General features: G+C 47.1%; 1 protein-coding gene across 1 annotated transcript in view; it reads left to right on the top strand.

The window, feature by feature from the left end:
- Nucleotides 1-5,439: 5,439 nt before the first annotated feature.
- LOC311247865 (sodium- and chloride-dependent GABA transporter 2-like) overlaps nt 5,440-22,500 on the top strand; it is a gene marked incomplete at both ends in the record, with an annotated part of 36,038 nt that continues 18,977 nt past the window's right edge. The window contains 3 exons of the mRNA XM_084338850.1: nt 5,440-5,710; nt 11,214-11,348; nt 22,124-22,264. Coding sequence (XP_084194976.1) covers nt 5,440-5,710; nt 11,214-11,348; nt 22,124-22,264 — 547 coding nt within the window. The remainder of the gene's footprint in view (nt 5,711-11,213; nt 11,349-22,123; nt 22,265-22,500) is intronic.

Raw genomic sequence — 22,500 nt, forward strand, 5'->3', positions numbered from 1 at the left:
TGACGCCACGTGCACGCACGCTCCCAGGCATGCGCATAAATGTTCCCTCGCGTGCGCACAGACTAAAGACGATGCCTAACTGCCTCTAGGAATGGAACGTAACACATTTCATTCACAAGTTGTGTGTGAATGTAACCGAGGACGTATTTGAACACACCTGACGACCTGAGCTATTGTTATGCAAAGTAGCCAGGTGGGTACATACTTGGCGAGTTGGCGCATCAGTCGAGTGCAGTGCATGTGCGTGCGCGTGCTTCTGCTCACAGAGCCGTGCAACCGCGTCCCATGAGCAACGCACCCCTGGGTACGATACAGTACAGCTTAATGCAAACAACTGCTAAGAGGATGAAGACCAGGGCCCTGTTTCTTGTACCTGGATAACTGAGTTAGCCGGATAACTTTAACTGGATAACTGAGTTAGCCGGACTTTCCGGTTCCATGTACGTGGATTTTCCAAATCACCATGACAACAGATCCAAAAGTTTGAGCCTGGTCGAAAGCAGAGTTCAAGTTCAAGTTAGCCGGATCACGCAGAGCCACGCCCCCGCAAAGAAAGTGACAGCTCGTTTCCTGAAATTATTCCCACAGCCTAGGATCTGCATTATACCATTCTGAATTACGTTTTTGTGCTCCATTCTTCCAGAGGGGGCTTTTGAAATGTAAAATAGACCCAAAATGCTGATACTAAATTCACTTTGTCCTAAATAATGCACGTTATATATACCGTGGCGACGGTGGCGCTCGCTCGTGCGATGTACACATTATGTGGTTATTTTAATTGTAACTGGGATTAAGATGTCTGATGAGATGCGCTGTTTGACGGATTTGAGAAATTGAATGAGCCGTTGACGTCACATTAATGAATGAGGATAAAGAGATAAACTTCATTCAAAACAAAGGATATTCTAAACACGGGTCTCTCGTTCATTAATGTATAAACAATGAATTTATCCCATCTGGCACAGTGGTGCAGCGGTAGTGCTCAAGCCTGCCAACCCAGCGACCGGGGTTCAAAACCCGGTGTTTCCAATATGATTTTTTTGAATATAATATTAATGATTATACGCCAAAGTAGCCTGGTTTTAAGTTAAAATATTATAAATCTACATGCATTGAGGATGTCATTCTTTATATAGCTCTCAACGTGCACCAAATTGAATTATTCCTATATTGCAAAAAGAAGGAGACGACTAGGGTCTCGAACCCCGGTCGTCTGTGTGAAAGTCAAAAGAACAACCCGTTAGACCACATTGGAGATAAGTTAAAGATTGACTATACATCAATCAATGGGTAAGAGAGCCGTATCGTAATTCTGTATAACAGTTAACTAATTATTTTCGCTAGCAAGATCTCATTTGATATTCAATCCAGCAGGCAAGTTTAAAGAAATATAATCTGATTGATTGAGGTAATGAGGGACTTAAAATTAGCCTATAGATAACGCATTTAACTTGTCGGCGAGGCGATTGAGCTGTATTGCAATCTGTCAATAAAGTCTTAAATCAATTAATCAATCAATGCCGTTAGAGAATCAGGATCTCTGCCATCGATACGTGCTGGCTTTTCACCTAAAGCGGCCGCGCGCATTTAGCCTGAGTCGCAAGTCTGGCTTGAGTTAACGAGACTGAATCCACCTTCGTGGAACAGGAAAATCCCGGCTTCAAACATCGGGTTAACTGAAGCTGGATAATGACATCTTGATCGACTTAGTTGAACCACGTACAAGAAACAGGGCCCAGAGGAATACGTTTGTCTTGTTTACATCAGGGCCCTCGACAGGTCGTAACAGTATCATACAGTGGAAGAGTAAAAAAAAAAAAAAAAAAAAATAGGCTGTGTAAACAATAAATATAATATATACTATTTTTTTTAAGTGGAAAAAGCTGTGCCATTTGTGCAGTAATGTGCGAGATTGTGATCAGGGAATGTGGAGTCAGTCAGTTGTGGAGACTGTGTTAATGTGGTGACATGTACATTTACATTTACATTTAGTCATTTAGCTGACGCTTTTATCCAAAGCGACTTACAAGTTCTGTACGACAAGCCATCAGGAAGAGCACAACTCTATCAGCTGAGTAACAATGTTCATCAAAGTGTTGAGTGCTACAGTGTAGGTTAGTTTATTAGGACAAGTGCATGACAGTATGGTTAGTTAGGGTTAGATTTTTTATGTAGTGTCCATGGGGGGGGGGGGGGGGGGGGGGCATAGGGACCTTGTCAGTTGGGGGGGGGGGGGGGGTGTTGTTACTAATGAGGCCCACTGCAGATGGGAAGAAGCTGTTTGTTCGTTCTCGTGGTGAGGTGAGGTGTTGGCCCTGATGGACCGCAGAGGGGAGAGTTTCAAAGAGACAGTGTCCCGGGGGTTCAGTGGTCGACCGCGGTCTTCTTACCCCCACGTCTCGAGGCCCCGGAGAGAGCCGATCACCCCCCATAATGCCCCAGGACAGTTCAGTCAGTATGTTCTTCCTGTGCCCCAGGACAGTTCAGTCAGTATGTTCTTCCTGTGCCCCAGGACAGTTGAGTCAGTATGTTCTTCCTGTGTCTCAGGACAGTTCAGTCAGTATGTTTTCCTGTGCCCCAGGACAGTTCAGTCAGTATGTTCTTCCTGTGCCCCAGGACAGTTCAGTCAGTATGTTCTTCCTGTGCCCCAGGACAGTTCAGTCAGTATGTTCTTCCTGTGCCCCAGGACAGTTCAGTCAGTATGTTCTTCCTGTGCCCCAGGACAGTTCAGTCAGTATGTTCTTCCTGTGCCCCAGGACAGTTCAGTCAGTATGTTCTTCCTGTGCCCAGGACAGTTCAGTCAGTATGTTCTTCCTGTGTCCCAGGACAGTTCAGTCAGTATGTTCTTCCTGTGTCCCAGGACAGTTCAGTCAGTATGTTCTTCCTGTGCCCCAGGACAGTTCAGTCAGTATGTTCTCCCTGTGCCCCAGGACAGTTCAGTCAGTATGTTCTCCCTGTGCCCCAGGACAGTTCAGTCAGTATGTTCTTCCTGTGCCCCAGGACAGTTCAGTCAGTATGTTCTTCCTGTGCTCCAGGACAGTTCAGTCAGTATGTTCTTCCTGTGCCCCAGGACAGTTCAGTCAGTATGTTCTTCCTGTGCCCCCGGACAGTTCAGTCAGTATGTTCTTCCTGTGCCCCGGGACAGTTCAGTCAGTATGTTCTTCCTGTGCCCCAGGACAGTTCAGTCAGTATGTTCTTCCTGTGCCCCAGGACAGTTCAGTCAGTATGTTCTTCCTGTGCCCCAGGACAGTTCAGTCAGTATGTTCTTCCTGTGCCCCAGGACAGTTCAGTCAGTATGTTCTTCCTGTGCCCCAGGACAGTTCAGTCAGTATGTTCTTCCTGTGCCCCAGACAGTTCAGTCAGTATGTTCTTCCTGTGCCCCAGGACAGTTGAGTCAGTATGTTCTTCCTGTGTCTCAGGACAGTTCAGTCAGTATGTTCTTCCTGTGCCCCAGGACAGTTCAGTCAGTATGTTCTTCCTGTGTCTCAGGACAGTTCAGTCAGTATGTTCTTCCTGTGCCCCAGGACAGTTCAGTCAGTATGTTCTTCCTGTGCCCCAGGACAGTTCAGTCAGTATGTTCTTCCTGTGCCCAGGACAGTTCAGTCAGTATGTTCTTCCTGTGCCCCAGGACAGTTCAGTCAGTATGTTCTTCCTGTGCCCTGGGACAAGTTCAGTCAGTATGGATGATCCATGAAGCGATATATAAACGAACAGCCAATAAATGTGAAGTCTGTGAAATCTTTGAACCTCTGTTGTCAATATTGTCAATATAACCCCCCCCTTTCCCCACTAATGGAACTGGTGTCGTGGAGTCACTTCGCTTTGAGCGTTTCCGCGGTTAGCGGCTAACGCTAGCGCCTCTCTGTCTCTGGGTGTGTGCGTGCGCGTGTGTATGTGCATATATCTTTTGCGCATCCCCTGAACCGAACAATACACACATGCCCCGAACCGTGGAGCTCGTACCGAACGGTGTACGGTTTGAATGCGTACCGTTCCACCGCTATTAAGTATTCCTCTACATGGAGACAAGATTGCTTTCTGGCACGTGGGTTTCCTACAGTGCATACACACACACACACACACACACACACACACACACACACACACACACACACACACACACACACCATCATAAATGCACACAAAAATCAATTCAAAGGCATGTTCATAATTTATTCCACCCCACTCATTCATACATAAAGATGCATGCTCATCATTATTACACATATACACACACACACACAACAGATTAGAACACAAAAGGAAACATCGCGCTTATACTTTGTACACATTATTACACACACACACACACACAACAGATTAGAACACAAAAGGAAACATCGTGCTTTGCTCACCAACAACTCAAGCCACTGAGAAGACCTTCCCGCCTGCTCTCTGTAGACCTTGGCTGCTGGGGCAGTCTGATAAAGGACACACCCACACACACACACACACACACACACACACACACACACACACACACACACACACACACACACACACACACACACACACACACACACACACAAGGCTGACCCTGAAGAGGGCTGCAGGGTAGATAAGTCCTGCGGCCGAACCAACCGTCGCCCAACAACACCCACCGCGTTTAGTCTCTTATTCCACCTCCACTGCTGACATGTGAGGACTCTCGTTTGGTTCTTTGAGAGTTATTATTTTTTATTGTTGCTTGTATGATTGTTGCGTGTTTGAGGCGTGTGTCTCGCGCGTCGTCGTACAGTAGTAGTAGCCGACGCCGGTGTTCTCTCTACCGATGTGCGCGCGCCTTTTTCTTCCTCTGTTTTATACTTCATTTCCTCCTTCATTCCTGACATTTTATCTTCCCCTCTCCCCCCTCTCTCTCTCTCTCTCTCTCTCTCTCTCCCTCTCCTCCCCTCTCCCCCCTCTCTCCGCCCCTCCTCCCCATCTCCCTCTCCCCCCTCTCTGTCTCTCTCCTCTCCCCTCTCTCCCCCCTCTCTCCCCCCCTCTCCCCCTCTCTCCCTCACCTCTTTTCCCCTCTCCCCCCTCTCTATCTCTCTCCTCTCTCCTCCTCTCTCTCTCTCCCCTCTCTCTCTCCCCTCCTCCCTCCTCTCCCTCTCCCCCCTCTCCCTCCCCTCTCTTCCCCTCTCCCCTCTCTCTCTCTCTCTCTCCCTCCCTCTCCCCCCTCTCTCCCCTCTCTCCCCATCTCCCTCTCTCCCCCCTCTGTCTCTCTCCTCTGTCTCTCTCCCTCTCCCCTCTCTCTCTCTCTCCCCCCTCTCCCCCTCTCCCTCTCTCCCTCCCCCCTCCCCCCTCTCTCCCTCCCTCTCTCCCATCTCCCTCTCTCCCTCTCTGTCTCTCTCCCCTCTCCCTCTCCCCCCCTCTCTCCCCTCTCTCCCCCTCTCTCTCTCTCCCTCTCTCCCTCCCTCCCCTCTCCCCTCTCCCCCCTCTCTCTCTCTCCTGCAGGGGTACAGCGTGTGTGTATCTGACGGGAGGACCGCTCATGGCTCCAGAGCAACGGCAGCAGCAGCAGCGGTCTCCTCCAGGGCAGGGGGCCGCGCTGCTGAACGGAGCCAGGGAGGGAAGCTCTCCAAGGGGCAGGAGGAGGAGGAGGAGAGCCTGCAGGCGCGGGGCCAGTGGGGCAGCAAGGCGGAGTTCCTGCTGGCCGTGGCGGGGCAGATCATCGGCCTGGGCAACGTCTGGCGCTTCCCGTACCTCTGCTACAAGAACGGGGGAGGTGAGGCGACTTCTTCTTCTTCTTTTGCTGCTGCTCACTGTAGCGCCCCCTGTATGTAGCCAGTGGTGCAGTGCTCATCATGGGACGCGGTAGCACGCCGTTCCACCTCCTTTCCGGAGCAGAAGCATGCACTAGGGCTGACCCCTATTAGTCGATTAGTCGACCAATCGGTCGAAAAAAATAAAAAATAAAATAAAATATTTAATTTAATTTAATTTGTTATAATTCTTTTATCATTCTTTCCAAGAGAAAAGAGGCCTAGAAGCGTGGCTAACGCTAATGGCACGCATACCAGAGGCTAACTGCCTAAAGGCCTCTACATGCTACAGCAACTTCAAAGCAACTGCACCACAACATCGACAAAGGAAAGGTGTTGCAGACACTCTGCCTTTATGCTTCTGCAACATCGACGCACAGCCTATGTAACATTGTACCCTGTACGTAGCTAGGTTCCCTAGATAGATGAAACTTCCCTTCTCAACCAACCCATTGATAACAAGCAGAAAAATAAGCATAATTTTTACTTCCGGGCGGGGGGTTTCAAAATAAAAGAGCGACGTCTAAAAGCACCGTAAATACGTTTATTTTTTACAATATCTAACGTTACACGAACCTAAACTAACCTAAAGTTAGTTTAGGTTTGTGTTAGCGTTAGATAATGTACAAAATAAACGTATTTCCGGTGCTTTTAGACGTCGCTCTTTTATTTTGAAATCCCCCGACCGGAAGTATTATAGTGTCTGTTGCTAGCAGCTTAACTTTTGCCGGCCGGTTCTGTGCTTTTTCTAGCTAACGTAACATCATTCGTTTCCAAAGGAGAGGAGAGAAAGACCGCGGCTAAACTACCTGTTGGAATAAATTAATTGATTGATGTTTAACTTGTCCCTGTGTGTGTCCAGTCATTTCGACTAGCAAATCAAATCAAATCAAATCAAATTTATTTATAAGGCCCGACAACACACGTTAATGTCCCCATGGGCCGTACAGGTCTTCTTTAAACAAGTCAAGAAGAAAACATAACAATAAGTTAAGAACAGAACAAGAACACCATAAGGTCCAAACATTTTTAGATGAATGCAAAAAAAAATGAAAGAATGCAATGTTGTATTTAACGTTACCTCAGGATACCATTGTATTTAGTTGGTTAGCTATGTAGCTAATGTGGATAGCATTTTGAATAGCACCAATGCTAGCTGGCTGGCTACAGCTTTATTTACTAAATTATGGAGGCTTTTTAATCGTCAAGGTAAGAGAGGATTTGTCATGATCAACTGAAGGCGTATGCTATGGAACAATATGTGCTTGGGTTTTCAGAAAAAGGCCAGCTATGACGCTAATTATTTAGCTAATATTAATAGCATAGCTTGCTGGCTACAACAATGGAGGATGGTATTCCTCGCTGCGGGACCAATATTATTCTATGACAGCCCCGCCCCCATTCACTACCAACCAATCACTGCTACGCAATATCAACGCAACGGTTGTTTAGATTCGATTTTGGAGACAGGCACGCAACATCCTCGCAACACAGTCTACAAGACCCTCTCCAACAACCGCGTTGAAATCGCGCCGATGTTGTGTTGCAGTTGCTTTGAAGTTCTCGTCTCGTCTCTGAGCGGATCTCGGCCTGTCTGTCCGACATCTCCGCCTGGATGACGACCAACCACCTCAAACTGAACCTAAGCAAAACAGAATTGCTCCACCTGCCGGCCAAATCCTCCCCCCTGACCGACCTCTCCATCACAGTCGAGAATGCAGCTGTGACCGCGTCCCCGACCGCCAAGAACCTTGGTGTTGTCCTCGACGACCAGTTGAACTTCTCTGCTCACATTGCAGCGACAACCAGAACCTGCAGATTCCTCCTGAGCAACGTCAGAAGGATACGCCCCTTCCTGACAAAAGAAGCCACCCAACTCCTCATCCAATCAACAGTCATCTCCCGCCTCGACTACTGCAACGCACTGCTAGCTGGCCTCCCGGCCACTGCCACCAAGCCTCTTCAACTCATTCAAAACGCAGCGGCCCGCCTGATATCAAACCTACCGAAGTCGGCCCATGTCACCCCACTTCTTAGGGACCTGCACTGGCTCCCCATTGCTGCACGTATCCGCTTCAAGGCCCTCGACCTAGCATACCGTGCAGCAAAGGGAACCGCTCCCGCCTACCTCCGGTCAATGGTCTCTAACTACACACCCTCAAGACCCCTACGCTCTGCATCTTCTGGCCGCCTCAGACCTACTCCTATCCAAGCTCCCGGAGGGTCATCAAAGAGAAGCCGCCTATTCTCAGTCCTTGCCCCACAATGGTGGAATGAACTACCCATCCCAGTTAGGACAGCCGAATCCCGTCCAATCTTTCGCCGTCGACTAAAGACTCACTTCTTCAACCATTATCTGAAATGATAAAATAAAAAAATAAAAAAATAAATCTAACCCTGACTAACCTTACTGTCATGCACTTGTCCTAATAAACTAACCTACACTGTAACACGCAACACTTTGATGAACATTGTTACTCAGCTGATAGAGTTGTACCCTTCTTGCTGTCTTGTCGTACAGAACTTGTAAGTCGCTTTGGATAAAAGCGTCAGCTAAATGACTAAATGTAAATGTAAATGTAAATGTTGAAGTTGCTGTAGCATGTAGAGGCCTTAAGAAAACAGGCACAGAGGCACTGAAAGAGGATTTCACCCGTCTAATGAACACACTAGAAATATCAAGATATATCCATCAGTGGACCAATTGCATGCTTTTGCAGAGAACAAGAAGCCTTCAGTCGACTCCTTCAGACATTAAGCACCCCCACAGCCCAAATGGAATGATAAAAAAAATTAAAAAAAAATACTTATTTTTTTTTGTCGACCAATAGTTGACTTAACGGCAAATTTGGGCCAATCATAGTCGACCATCCAAATCCTTAGTCGAGGACAGCCCTAGCACGCACACACAGGGGTGTAGCTCCAGATTCTGGGCCCCATGAAAGAATATTTGTAGGCCCCCAGTGTATGCGATCGCGCGAGCGAATTTTTTTTGGCCATTTTTTTATTGATGAAAACGCATAATATGGTTTTTACCTATACATTCGGATCAGCAGTTCAGCACCTGCACTGTTGGTGGGTGAGCCTAGTAAAGGATGTCGCATTGCGTTCATCTTCAATGAATGGACCAATGCAATAGTCTACCAAAGCCCCCCCTCTCTCTCTATATATCTCACACACACACACACACACACACACACACACACCAGTGCATGTGAGCGGATCGGAGCGTGAGCGGCGCGGGGCGCGGAGCGGCCGGTTTTGACGTGAGCGAGGAGTGGGTTTTAAAATGAGTCGGCGCGACGTCCGGAGCGAGAGTTCTCCTCCGCTCCAATCCACTCCAGGCCGCTCACAGTGGTTTAACACTGTTGATGTAATATATACATGCAGTACAATGTCAAAGCAACAGATGGCGATGTACAAACATGAAGGCCATTTTCAACCAATGAGAAGGGTTCAGGCTTCGTCACTGTAGAGACGCCCACCATAGATATCTATGACGCCCACACTCACTCTCCTGTTAGAAAAGGTATCGACGCCATTGTTGTTGACGTTAGCTTACATGCTAACGTTAATGGCAGCGACCATAGCATTGTGGCTCGGCTAGCCTATCATCGCTTAATAGAACTAGTGAATGGATAAACAACGTTATTTAACATTGCAGAATGGCTACAATTACAATGCGGCTCAATACAAACAATTGTTAAGGGGCCCAGGGGGTGTAGACTGTTGTAGTTTGAGCTCATTTACACCATGCTCCAAAAAAGAAAAAGAAAAACTGCCGAGCGATCTGGCGCGGGGAGCGGGGAGCGCTCGATTCAAGGTGAGTGGGGAGCGAGCGGAGAGCGACTTGGGGGCGGGGTCAACATGAGCGATTAGCGGAGCGGACCAAGCTTTAAAGAGCGAAGAGCGGATTTCTCGGCCGCGCCGATCCGCTCACGTGGTCTGACACACACACACACACACACACACACACTTCAGAAACAAACATAGTATCAATGAGAGCATCAATAATACACCCGAGTGATGTCTAGTAAAAAAAAAAAAAAAAAAAAAACTTTTTTTTGGGCCCCCCCTCAGTGCTGGGCCCTTGGAATCATCCTAAGCTACCCCCCCCCAGCTACGCCCCTGCGCACACACACAAGAATGCGTTCAACTCGACTCGTGCGCTAAGTGCCCACCTGGCTACTTTGCATAACAATAGCACTGAAGTGTCTCTCGCTGTGTGCCACCTTGTTCCTCTGTATCTGTGGTCTTTCTACCGTTTGTCTCGTCTACTCTCACTTCTAATCTTTTTTTGTTCTCTCCTCTTCCCCCTCTGTCTCTTTTCCCCCTCTTTCTCTTTATCCTCGCTGCTTCATCTACCCTTTTCAGCTTCTCTATGTCAAGGCAATATTTACAAAAACTAAACTAAAACTAGTCATTTCCTATTACAAACGTGTTTCCTATACTATTTATGCACATAATAATCACGCTTTCAGTACTGTATTGTTTGCACTTTACGGTTACATTTGCACGTCTGGTTAGATGACAAACTTATTTTCACTGTACTGTACTGACAATACGTTTGTATTTAATCTAATCTAATAAGTAAGGCAATTGAAATGTCTTTATATATTGAAGGCTACATCCTGTGCACATGCGCAGGGTCATGTGACGTCGTTAAAACACAGTGCAACCCCTGAGTGAGAGAGAATTGTAATGCATAATGTAATACAGACCTAATACAGGCATACAGACCCTCATCTGAACCTTGATTACACTGCCTATTTTAAATATTCTACTGTATTATTATGTCTTTTACTACTATTACCCTGTACCCTCCCTCCCCCCTCCCCCATGCATAAGGACTATCTTATCTTATACACACAAAGAGAGAGAGAGCGAGTATGAGGCTGCGGTTACGCTATGGCCAGTTTTCGTTTCAGTTTTTTCAGTTTCAATTTTGCTTTTCAGAACGCTACGTAATGGCAGGCAAGTTAGACATCGTTTTGTCTCCTGACCACCGAGTGATGTTTATACATGTAGTACAATGCCAAAGCAGTAGGTGGCGATGCAGTTCAAACATGAAGGCCATTTTCAACCAATCGGAAAGGTTAAATGAGTCACTCCCCACATCCTGCTCAAAATCTCAAAAGCCACCATCGTTATATCTCGCATGAGCCATTTAGCCGCATAGCATTTGTTTTTCAGCAAGAAATAAAGTGCAATAAACGAAAACGGATACATTCACTGTGTGTTCTGCCTCATTTGTTGATGATTTGTTGATGAAACAAAACTAACAATCAACACAATTGACCACCAAGAGCGGAGTTTAGTCTCACAAAAATATCGCTGATTTTAGTTAGCTTACGTGCTAACGTGATTGGGATATGCCAGTATAACAGTATAGCATTGTGGCTAGCAGCGAAGTAACGTGTGTGTGTGTGTGTGTGTGTCTCTCTCTGTGTGTGTGTGTGTGTCCAGGTGTGTTCTTCATCCCGTACCTCCTCTTCCTGGTTCTGTGTGGCGTGCCTCTCTTCCTGCTGGAGACCTCTCTGGGTCAGTACACCAGCCTGGGGGGGGTCAGCGCCTGGAGGAGCATCTGCCCGCTGTTCGGAGGTAATAATAATAATAATAATAATAATAATAATAATAATAATAATAATAATAATAATAATAATAATAATAATAATTAGGGATGTTCGATATTGGCTTTATTACCGATATCCGATATACCGATATTGTCCAACTTAGTTTCCCCCCCAAAAAAACGGAATAATTTCAGGTAATTAACATTACATATTGTCGTAGAATTAACACAACATTATGCATACTTTTGACAATAAATAAAATCAGAATTTGTTTTTACTTGCTTGCCTGGGTAAATAAAGGTTAAATAAATGTAATTTTTTTTTATTATTATTTTTTAAACGATACCGATATTTTCCCGATATTACATTTTAACGCCAATATCGGACATCCCTAATAATAATAATACATCAATTTTGTATTATAGCGCTTTTCCGAATGCTCAAAGACACTTTACAGAGCAAAATAAACAATACAGTTTTAGATTAATAAATGATATAAAAGGTGAGAGAGGAAGGAGTTCAAGGCTTGAAGGCGAGGGTAAAAAGGTGGGTGGTTTTTAGGGCTTCTTTAAATGCTGAGAGGGTGTCTGCATGACGGATATGGTTGGGCAGGGCGTTCCAGGGGGGGGGGGGGGGGGGCAGCTGCAGCGAAGGCCCTGTCGCCCCCCCCCCCCCCCCCCCCCCCCAGGTCCGGAGCTTAGTCCGGATGGGTCGGAAAAGGTTAGCGTCTGCGGGCCTGAGGCGGCGGGTAGGCGTGTGGTGGAGGTCAGAGGTCAGAGAGGTAGGAGGTACCCCCCCCCCCACACACACACAGAGCTGTGTTTATGTAAAATATGGGGACATTACACACAGGGTTCGCACAAGGTCCTTGAAGTGCTTAAAGTGATTGATAAAAAAAAAAGTCAAGGCCTGGAATTCCTTGAAAACAGCCCATTTCTTTAAACGAGGTGCTTAATAAAAAGTCCTTGGATTTCAAATCAACCATTCGCATTGAAAGTTTTGTTCATCCACGATAAAATTGTTCTGTATCAATAAATACTTTTCTTTTTCATTTAAAGTGTAACTAATGGACGGAAATTGTTTTTTTAAGCCATAAATATTGGATCAGGTTTTTCTTTCTATAAAAAAAAATGCATTTTTTGCGTTTACACATTCACCACAGAGTCTGAGGTGACCCCGGCTGGACCAGACAACCTCACCGTTTACACATTCACCACAGAGTCTGAGGTGACCCCGGCTGGACCAGACAACCTCACCGTTTACACATTCACCACAGAGTCTGAGGTGACCCCGGCTGGATCAGACAACCTCACCGTTTACACATTCACCACAGAGTCTGAGGTGACCCCGGCTGGATCAGACAACCTCACCGTTTAATTACACATTCACCACAGAGTTTGTTAGCAACTACGTTGTGGTCTGTCAGTCATTCATGTCGTTCTTAGCCAGCTACCCGCTAGCTTGTATTATTCATTAGATAGTGAGAGAGAGAGAGAGAGAGAGAGAGAGAGAGAGAGAGAGAGAGAGAGAGAGAGAGAGAGAGAGAGAGAGAGAGAGAGAGAGAGAGAGAGAGAGAGAGTACACTGTGTGTTTGTGTGTGTGAGGGGGAGAGAGAGAGATACAGTGTGTGTGGGGGAGAGAGAGAGATACAGTGTGTGTGGGGGAGAGAGAGAGATACAGTGTGTGAGGGGGAGAGAGATAGAGAGATAGAGGTACATTGTGTGCAGGGGAGGAAACTAACTTTTTGGCTTACAAGCCAACTGGCAAGTATCTGATTTTTTTTACCAGCCAAACAGATTTTTTACCAGACAAAAAAAATCGCTAATTGTGATAATTACTTCTTTGTATGTCTTCGTCTAAATTGATTTTCAATCATAGTAAAATAAGCACACCGTGTCTCTACTCTTTTAGGGGGCAGCGGTGGCCTAATGGTTAAAGAAGCCGGTTTGTGACCGGAAGGTCGCCGGTTCGATCCCCGGGACCGGCAGGAAAAATCTGCAGCTGAAGTGCCCTTGAGCAAGGCACTTAACCCCCAACTGCTCCAGTGGAGTTGCTCAGTGGCCAATTGTGTCAGACTGTGGTTGTACTGGGCAGCTCCCAGGTGTGAATGGAACTGTGTGAATGTGAAGCAGGGCGTAGCTGAAAAAGAGCATCTGTGCTCAGCGAACCTACCCTGGGTAAATAAAGGTTAAACAAAAGCGGGATCTATTCTGGACTGGGTTGGGCTGAACTGGGCAGTGAAAGATGCTGGGTTGGACTGGGTTGGGCAGTGAAAGAAAAAAACCGAAGTATGTTGTGAAGTGTATAGATAGATGTGAAATGTATAGATGTAGCAGTACTGTCTATCTGTATGTCATATGTTATGATGAATTGAAAATAGGGAACAAGACGAAAGTCTTTCTCTGGTCTGCATCCCCTTAACAATTGTGTGTATTGAGCCGTACTGTATTGTACCCATTCTGCAATCTGTTAATAAAGTTTTCAATCAATCAATCAATCAATCAAGTTAACTTTGAACCTCGGTTGTCAAGCCGCGTCAATGTTGCGTATGCATCTGGGTAGGCACACTGTGCCTTTAAGACAGCACGGTGGTCTGATTGATTGATTGATTGAAAACTTTATTAACAGATTGCAGAATGGGTACAGTACAGTACAGCTCAATACATACAATTGTTAAGGGGATGCAGACCAGAGAAAGACTTTCGTCTTGTTTACATCAGGGTCCCCCATTTTCAATTCATCGTAACATATATGACATACATGACATACAGATAGTCAGTACTGCTACATCTATACATTTATGACATATCAGACTTGCAAATACAGTACTGTTTGTGATATAAAAAGAGTCCAGAAAAGAGAGTATATACATTTGACGTAGAAACTGTACATTGGAGGAGGTTGGGTAGGTGGGGGGGGGGGGGGGGGCTGTACATTGGAGGTGGGGTGGGGGGAGGGGTTGGGTAGGAGGGGTGGGTGGGGGACACACACTGTACAACTGTACAAGCAAAACTGTACATTGGAATATTGACAAAACCACACTTGGTCATTTACTGTACATTGGAGGGGGTTGGGTTAGGACATTTACAGGGGCCAGTTTCGAATTGCAGTCTCCCGTAGGTGTCCCAGAGTCACCATGTCTCTGTAGTGGATCGGAAGCCACCATTGTAGTAGTTGAGTCAAGTTGACTGTAAACTGTGTTAATATGTACCTCAGTTGCGTGTGAGTCAATGAACACACTTGGGTATATCAAACCGTAGGTTTATTAACATCTAGTTGTGACGTGACGGTGAGAACAGGTTCATAGTAGCGAGTTTGTACGCAGTCGCACTGGCGGTACGGTGGCTCGTAGGAGACAATAGTCAAACTGGATAATCATTTAGCCAATGATCTACATCCTTTCCCTTTAGCTCAAATCTCATATAACAAAATACTGTATCACTAGGTGAATGTTAACATCACAGAACATTTCTTTTACTTTGAATTCTACAATTTCCAGTAAACAATTAAATGAAGATACTCTTAGATAAACTTGAAACTATCCATAGTAGACAAAGGTGGACGAGTATATATCACTTTGAGAAGTAGTGCATTCATAAAACTTGGAATCACCATAAGTGCATAAGTGGAACAACTTAGTGCAAATAATATTGACACATTGGCATAGCATTCTACATTAACCATGTTATACACATCAGTTTTCTTTACTAATTTTTTTAGTAAAGCGTGCTGGCTGTGTCGGCCGGGGAGAGTGTGTGTGTTGCATGTTGTTTGGCCCTGGTGATAGTGGCGTGAAGGGTGCATTGTTCACTGTAGAGGAGCCGGTGTTCTGGGAGTCTGGGTCCTCTGCGTGGAACCGTGGTGGTGGTGGTTCTGTGACAGGAAGGATGTGACGGCGATTCCTCCTGTATGTCTTCCCGTTGGACTGGATGACGTAGGAGCGCGGCTCTTTGCCCTTCTCCTTCACAGTCCCAAGTCGGTCGTATCCTTTCGGGGTCTGCATACGGACCACCTGTCAAGTCAAGTCAAGTCAAGTCAAGAGTTTTAATTGTCACGGCATACAGGTATACAATGAAATGCGGGTGGTCTTGCCCGCAACGATGTGCAATACAGTGGTACATATAATAGAATCAAAAGAAGAAACAACATTGTGCAGTAACAGGTAGCAGGTAACATGGAGTGACATCTCGGTATCTGTACATAGTTATTTACAGCGCATGTGTGACATGCTAGTTAGCTTTGGTAGTGCAATACACTGTTCCTGTTATTCTAATTTAAAGTGTCCTTTCCTTTGGCCATAAGTGTGCGTGTGTGCGACATGAGTGTGTGCCCGCTCATGTTAAAGTGTTAAGTGGCTGCTCGTGTGTGAGCGTGCACAGTGTGCGTGTCGTGTGTGTGTTCATGTGTGCTTGTGTGTGGACAGTTCAATGTTCTGAGCACTCAATGTACATTGTTCATGGCTCTGATGGCCTGGGGGAAGAAGCTGAGCCTAAGCCGCTCTGTCCTAGTAGCTGGGATTTGCAGGCGTCTGCCTGACCTCAGCAGCTGAAACAGGCTGTTATTGGGGTGGTGAGGGTCTTTCATTATCCTGCAGGCTCTGGATTTGCACCTCTTGTTGTATAGAACCTGCAGGGGGGGTAGTGCAATACCCGTGGTACGCTCGGCTGAGCGCACCACTTTCTGTAGGGCCTTCTTGTCCTGTGCCGTGCTGTTTCCATACCAGGCAGTGATGTTTCCGGTCAGGATGCTCTCTACAGCTCCTGAGTAGAAGGACTGGAGTATCTTCCCCGATACTCTGAACTTCCTTAACTGTCTCAGGTGGTAGAGACGCTGTTTCGCCTTCTTTACTACTGTGCCTATGTGTGTTGACCATGTCAGGTCCTCTGAGATGTGGACCCCCAGGTACTTGAAGCTGCTCACCCTGTCCACGGTAGCCCCGTTTATCATCAGTGGTGTGTGTGTCTCCTGCTGTCCTCTCCTATAATCCACGATCAGTTCCTTGGTTTTGCCAATGTTCAGGAGCAGGCTGTTGTCCTGGCACCAGCGTTCCAGTACCTCAACCTCCTCCCGGTAGGCCTTCTCGTCGTTGTCCGAGATCAGCCCCACCACCACCGTGTCATCTGCGAACTTCACTATGGAGTTGGAGCTGAACTTGGCCACACAGTCGTGTGTGTAGAGTGAGTACAGCAGGGGGCTCAGAACACAGCCCTGGGGGGACCCGATGCTCAGGGTGATGGTGTTGGAGGTCTGACCCCCCACCCTGACCGCCTGGGGTCTTTCGCTCAGAAAGTCCAGTACCCAGGCGCTCAGGGCGGAGCTCAGACCTAGCTCGATCAGCTTGTCCACCAGTCTGGTGGGGACTATGGTGTTGAACGCTGAGCTGTAGTCAATGAACAACAGTCTCACATAGCCCCCCTTCTGACGGTCAAGGTGCGAGAGGGTGCTGTGCAGTACCTGGGAGACCGCGTCGTCGGTGGACCTGTTTGTCCTGTATGCAAATTGCATAGGGTCCATATCACTGGGGAGGGAGGCACAAATGTGGTCCTTGACCAGCCTCTCGAAACATTTCATGACCACAGAGGTGAGTGCCACCGGTCTGTAGTCATTTGGACATGCTGGGGAGGGTTTCTTCGGCACAGGGATGATGGTAGACCTCTTGAAGCAGGCAGGGACCACTGACTCCGCCAGTGATTGATTAAATATGGCGGTGAACACAGGGGCCAGCTGGTTGGCACAGGTCTTGAGTATACGTCCTGTTATGCCATCTGGGCCAGCAGCCTTCCTGGTGTTCACCTGCATAAATGCTCTTCTCACACTGTGTTCCGACAACGAGAGAGCGTCCCCCCCCCCTCGCGGTTGCCCCCCCCCCTCCACAACAGCCGGCGCGCCAGTGACGTCACTAGCCGGAGAGCCGGCAGCGCCACTGTCTACACCAAACCGAGCGTAGAAGGTGTTGAGCTTGTCCGCTAGGGAGGCGTCGTCGCTCCCCATTGATGGGGCGCTGACTTTATAGTCAGTTATTGTCTTCAGTCCCTGCCATAATCCTCTTGTGTCGTTTTGTGCCATTTGTGTCTCCAGTTTGTCAGCATATGTCCTCTTAGCAAGTTTGACAGCTTTGCGTAGAGTATAGACTGAAGCCTTATACTCCTCCATGTTTCCTGACTCTCTACCCAGGTTGTAGGCGGTGGTACGAGAGTTCAGAGCTGCTCTAATAGTGCTATCCACCCACGGTTTCTGGTTTGGGAAAATCCGCACCGTTTTCCTGAGGACAATACCATCAGCTATTGTTGTTATGTAGCACACCACTATGTCTGCTAGTTCACTGACGTCACTGGCGCTTCCTATGAACATATCCCAATCCGTGTCTGCAAGCACGTCCTTGAGCGTGGCCTCTGATTCGTCGGTCCACTTCTTTATCTCACGTGACACGACGGCGTCACGTGATCTCTGTTGATATGCCGGAAATAGCAAGATGGAGTCATGATCGCTCGAGCTTGTGGACCCCGTTAATGGCGGAGCGGCTACTGCCTTGTAACCCGCTTTGAACGGGGAATAGCAGTGGTCGAGTGTGTTCTTCCCTCTGGTGGAGCAAGTGATGTGCTGAAAAAAGGACGGCATCACTTTCTTCTTTCTTCTTGTCCCTCTGTTAAAGGCGGTAGTGGGCGACTTGACTTGTCGAAGTGGTGCTTCAGAGTGAGCCTTCTGTTGAGGAGCTGGGCGCTGACTTGCCGGGCGTCCTTGGGGGCTGGTTCCAGTCGTTTGCTACACACTGGAATGGCTGCGCGTGTCTGCCGTGACATCAGACGTTCAGCAGGGGAGCCTAGTGTTACGACAGTGCTGTGAAGTACCGTCAAGTGTTGTGGTAACGTCAGTTGGGTTGGTGTGCTGTTGTGCACAGTGCACTTGAGCTAGCCCCTTTCGTGACTGCGATGTGCAAGCCAGGGGCTTTTGAGCATGAAATAAAATGTCTAACCTTACGTCGTAGTCCGGTGCTTTTTTGGAAACATTAGTCATAACAGAAACAGATACACCTAGCTGGCTGCTTTGAGCACACAGGGCTAACGTTAGCTAACAAGCAGCTATAGCTAAAACGCTAACTAGAAGCTAACCACTGTATACAGTTCCAGTAGACTAACATTACACCTCTGATTTAAATGTGTCCTTAGTAACTTATACTCGAGGGTTGTACTAGGGTTGGATGCAGTTCCCCGTTGGTCAGTCTGTTTTCCATCTTCTGCTGTGTTTAACGTTATCTGTTTGCGAGTGCTCCTGATGGCTAGCCTAGTACCGCAGGACTTTTATTATTATATGTCCGCGGGTTGGCCAGTACTGCAGGAACTTTTATTAAACATTATATGTCCGCGGGTCTTGTGCAGTGCTCTCGTGGCACTGTCAACTAAAGCGAGCACTCAGAAGACGCGCACCGTTTGCCAGTGCAGTGATTGCAGAATGTTTTTGTTTTTTTGTATACTCGCCAGACTGGCGAGTGGTCTTCATGAATCACTCGCCAAACGTAAAAAATACTCTCATTTGGCGAGTAAAGTGGCCTAATTTCCTCCCCTGATTGTGTGTTTGTGTGTGTGAGGGGGAGAGAGAGAGAGATACAGAGACTGACAGAGAGAGATACAGTGTGCGTGTGAGGGGGAGAGAGAGAGAGATACAGAGACTGACAGAGAGAGATACAGTGTGCGTGTGAGGGGGAGAGAGAGAGAGATACAGAGACTGACAGAGAGAGATACAGTGTGCGTGTGAGGGGGAGAGAGAGAGATAGAGGTACACTGTGTGTTTGTGTGTGTGAGGGAGAGAGAGAGAGGTACACTGTGTGTTTGTGTGTGTGAGGGAGAGAGAGAGAGAGGTACACTGTGTGTTTGTGTGTGTGAGGGGGAGAGAGAGAGAGATACAGAGACCGACAGAGAGAGAGAGATACAATGGGGGAGAGAGAGATACAGAGACCGACAGAGAGAGAGAGATACAGTGTGTGTGTGAGGGGGAGAGAGAGAGAGATACAGAGACCGACAGAGAGAGAGAGATACAGTGTGTGTGTGAGGGGGAGAGAGAGAGAGATACAGTGTGAGGGGGAGAGAGAGAGAGATACAGAGACTGACAGAGAGAGAGAGATACAGTGTGTGTGTGTGAGGGGGAGAGAGAGAGAGTATTATTCATTATAGGACAGAGAGGCAACTTTGCTCCCTTGTTTTATCACGTTACATCTTATGGGTTCTGATAAACCACTGCAACCAAGTTTTTGAATCTGGCATTATTATCCATGTTGGTGATTCGTGTCTTGGCGATATATGCAAATATGTGCATATTTAATTAGGCAATGCCTATTTTGCATATATAAACATAAGATCTCAGAAAACTTGCAATAAATTTTTTTCTTAGTTGTTATGTACATATATCTATTCAAATATTTGTTTAGCCTATTAGGGCTATGAATCTGATCATTCTGAGATTGTCGGTACAAAATAAGGTCATAATACCTGTGCTGGCAAATTTCAGGAAAAACTATAAAAACCCATGGCAGCCTACTGGCCTGGTGCCTGTTTACCGACCTGGCGGCTGTACAGGTGCATTGGCCAGGCCATCTGGCAGGCCATCTGGCAAGCACAGTTTTTTATTGTTTTTTTTATTATCTTTTCCCCCCTCCTTTTTCCGATTTTTCTCCCATCCCACTGTTAGTCGTTATGCCAATTCCCAACCCCCTTCCTGGTTGTTGCGCACTTTCCCCTACTGTACTCCCCCCTACGGGAGGCCGGAGACTGTCACATGCTTTCCTCCGACACATGTGCAGCCAGCCGGCAGCCAGCCTGGCCGCGCAGATTCTCACCGGGAGAGTGTACCGTGTGGAAGGTCGCACTACCTCTCTCCAGATCCTACCCTCGCTGTGCAGGTGCCCCGACCAAACTGTAGGGGTCGCTGTCCACAACGCCCAGGCCTTGGTTTGTGTGTACTAGGTCTTGGTTTGTGTGTACTAGGTCTTGGTGTTTGTGTGTACTAGGTCTTGGTTTGTGTGTACTATGCAGGCCATGTGAGCGGATCGGAGCGTGAGCGGCGTGGGGCGCGGAGCGGGCGGTTTTGACGTGAGCGAGGAGTGGGTTTTAAAATGGGTCGGCGCGACGTCCGGAGCGAGAGTTCTCCTCTGCTCCAATCCACTCCAGGTCGCTCACAGTGGTTTAACACTGTTGATGTAATATACATGCAGTACAATGCCAAAGCAACAGATGGCGATGTACAAACATGAAGGCCATTTTCAACCAATGAGAAGGGTGAACCTGTGATATCCGGTTCAGGCTTTGTCACTGTAGAGACGCCCACACTCACTCCTGTTAGAAAACGTATCGACGCCATTGTTGTTGACGTTAGCTTACATGCTAACGTTAATGGCAGCGACCATAGCATTGTGGCTCGGCTAGCCTATCATCGCTTAATAGAGCTAGTGGATGGATAAACAACGTTATTTAACATTGCAGAATGGGTACAATTACAATGCGGCTCAATACAAACAATTGTTAAGGGGCCCAGGGGGTGTAGACTGTTGTAGTTTGAGCTGATTTACACCATGCTCCAAAAAAAAAAAAAAAAATCTGCCGAGCGATCTGGCGCGGGGCTCGATTCAAGGTGAGCGGGGAGCGAGCGGAGAGCGACTTGGGGGCGGGGTCAACATGATCGATTAGCGGAGCGGACCAAGCTTTAAAGAGCGAAGAGCGGATTTCTCGGCCGCGCCGATCCGCTCACGTGGCCTGGTACTATGTAGGTCTTGGTTTGTGTGTACTATGTAGGTCTTGGTTTGTGTGTGTACATCAGTGCATCCACGGAAATGCCCCCCCCCCCCCCCCACCTCAAAGATCTCCTCACCCCAGAACCCTCCACCCGTAACCTTCGCTCCGCCAACATTAACCGCCTCCTTCCCCCCAGGACCGAGCTCCGCACCCTGGGGGTGACCGGGCCTTCTGCTGGGCTGCTCCCCGCCTGTGGAACGCCCTCCCTGACCACCTCACAGCACCACAGACCACCGCTTCCTTTAAAAAGAGGACTAGAAACATACCTCTTCACGAAAGCCTTCCCTTAGTTTTAACCTTTTTATACATGCCTTGTGTGTTTTATCCCTTGTCTATGCTTTTATGTCTTGTTTTTTAATTGCCTATGTTTTTAAAGTCTATGTTTTTACCCTGTAGCACTGAGATTTGGTTTCCAAATGTAGAGTGCACTATACATTTAATGTATTATTATTACATTACATTAAACAAAATGTCACTTTAAATAATGGAAAAGTCACTTTAAAGGAAGGAGGTATTGTATAGTATAGTTTAGACTAGGGATGTTCGATATTGGCTTTTTTACCGATACCGATATACCGATATTATCCAACTCTTAATTTCCGATACCGATATCAACCGATACCGATATATGCAGGGTCCCCCCTCCCCAAAATGGAATAATTTCAGGTAATTAACATTACATATCTCTTGTTGTGGAATTAACACAACATTATGCATACTTTTGACAATAAATTAAACCAGAATTTGTTCTTACTTGCTTGCCTGGGTAAATAAAGGTTAAATAAATGTAAAAAAAAATAAAATAAGAAATATAATATATATATATATTTTTTAAAACCGATACCGATAATTTCCGATATCACATTTTAATGCCAATATCGGACATCCCTAGTTTAGATACATTGAGAGTTAAAATGGCCAATTGTATTGTTCACTGTGTGCCCTGGTATGTGTTGTGTGTGACAAATAAACCTCTTGATTCTTCTTGATTCTTCTTGATTATGATTATGATTATGACTAGGTCTGGGCTACGCCAGCCAGGTGATGATTCTGCACGGCTGTGTGTACTACATCGTGATCCTGGCCTGGGCCGTGTTCTACCTGCTGCACAGCTTCCAGACCCAGCTGCCCTGGTCCCACTGTAACAACACCTGGAACACAGGTCAGAGGTCAACACACACACACTGTAACAACACCTGGAACACAGGTCAGAGGTCAACACACACACACTGCCCTGGTCCCACTGTAACAACACCTGGAACACAGGTCAGAGGTCAACACACACACACACACACATGTCACACACACACGGTGATACGCATACGTCTGTCTCAAGGCTAGTCCTGCATGTATCAACAATGCGCATGTCGGTGATTTTATGTTTTGTGCCATTATTGC

The sequence above is a fragment of the Notolepis coatsorum genome (genome assembly GCF_963971535.1).
Source record: "Notolepis coatsorum genome assembly, contig: SCAFFOLD_902, whole genome shotgun sequence".
NCBI classification, from domain to species: Eukaryota; Metazoa; Chordata; class Actinopteri; order Aulopiformes; family Paralepididae; genus Notolepis; species Notolepis coatsorum.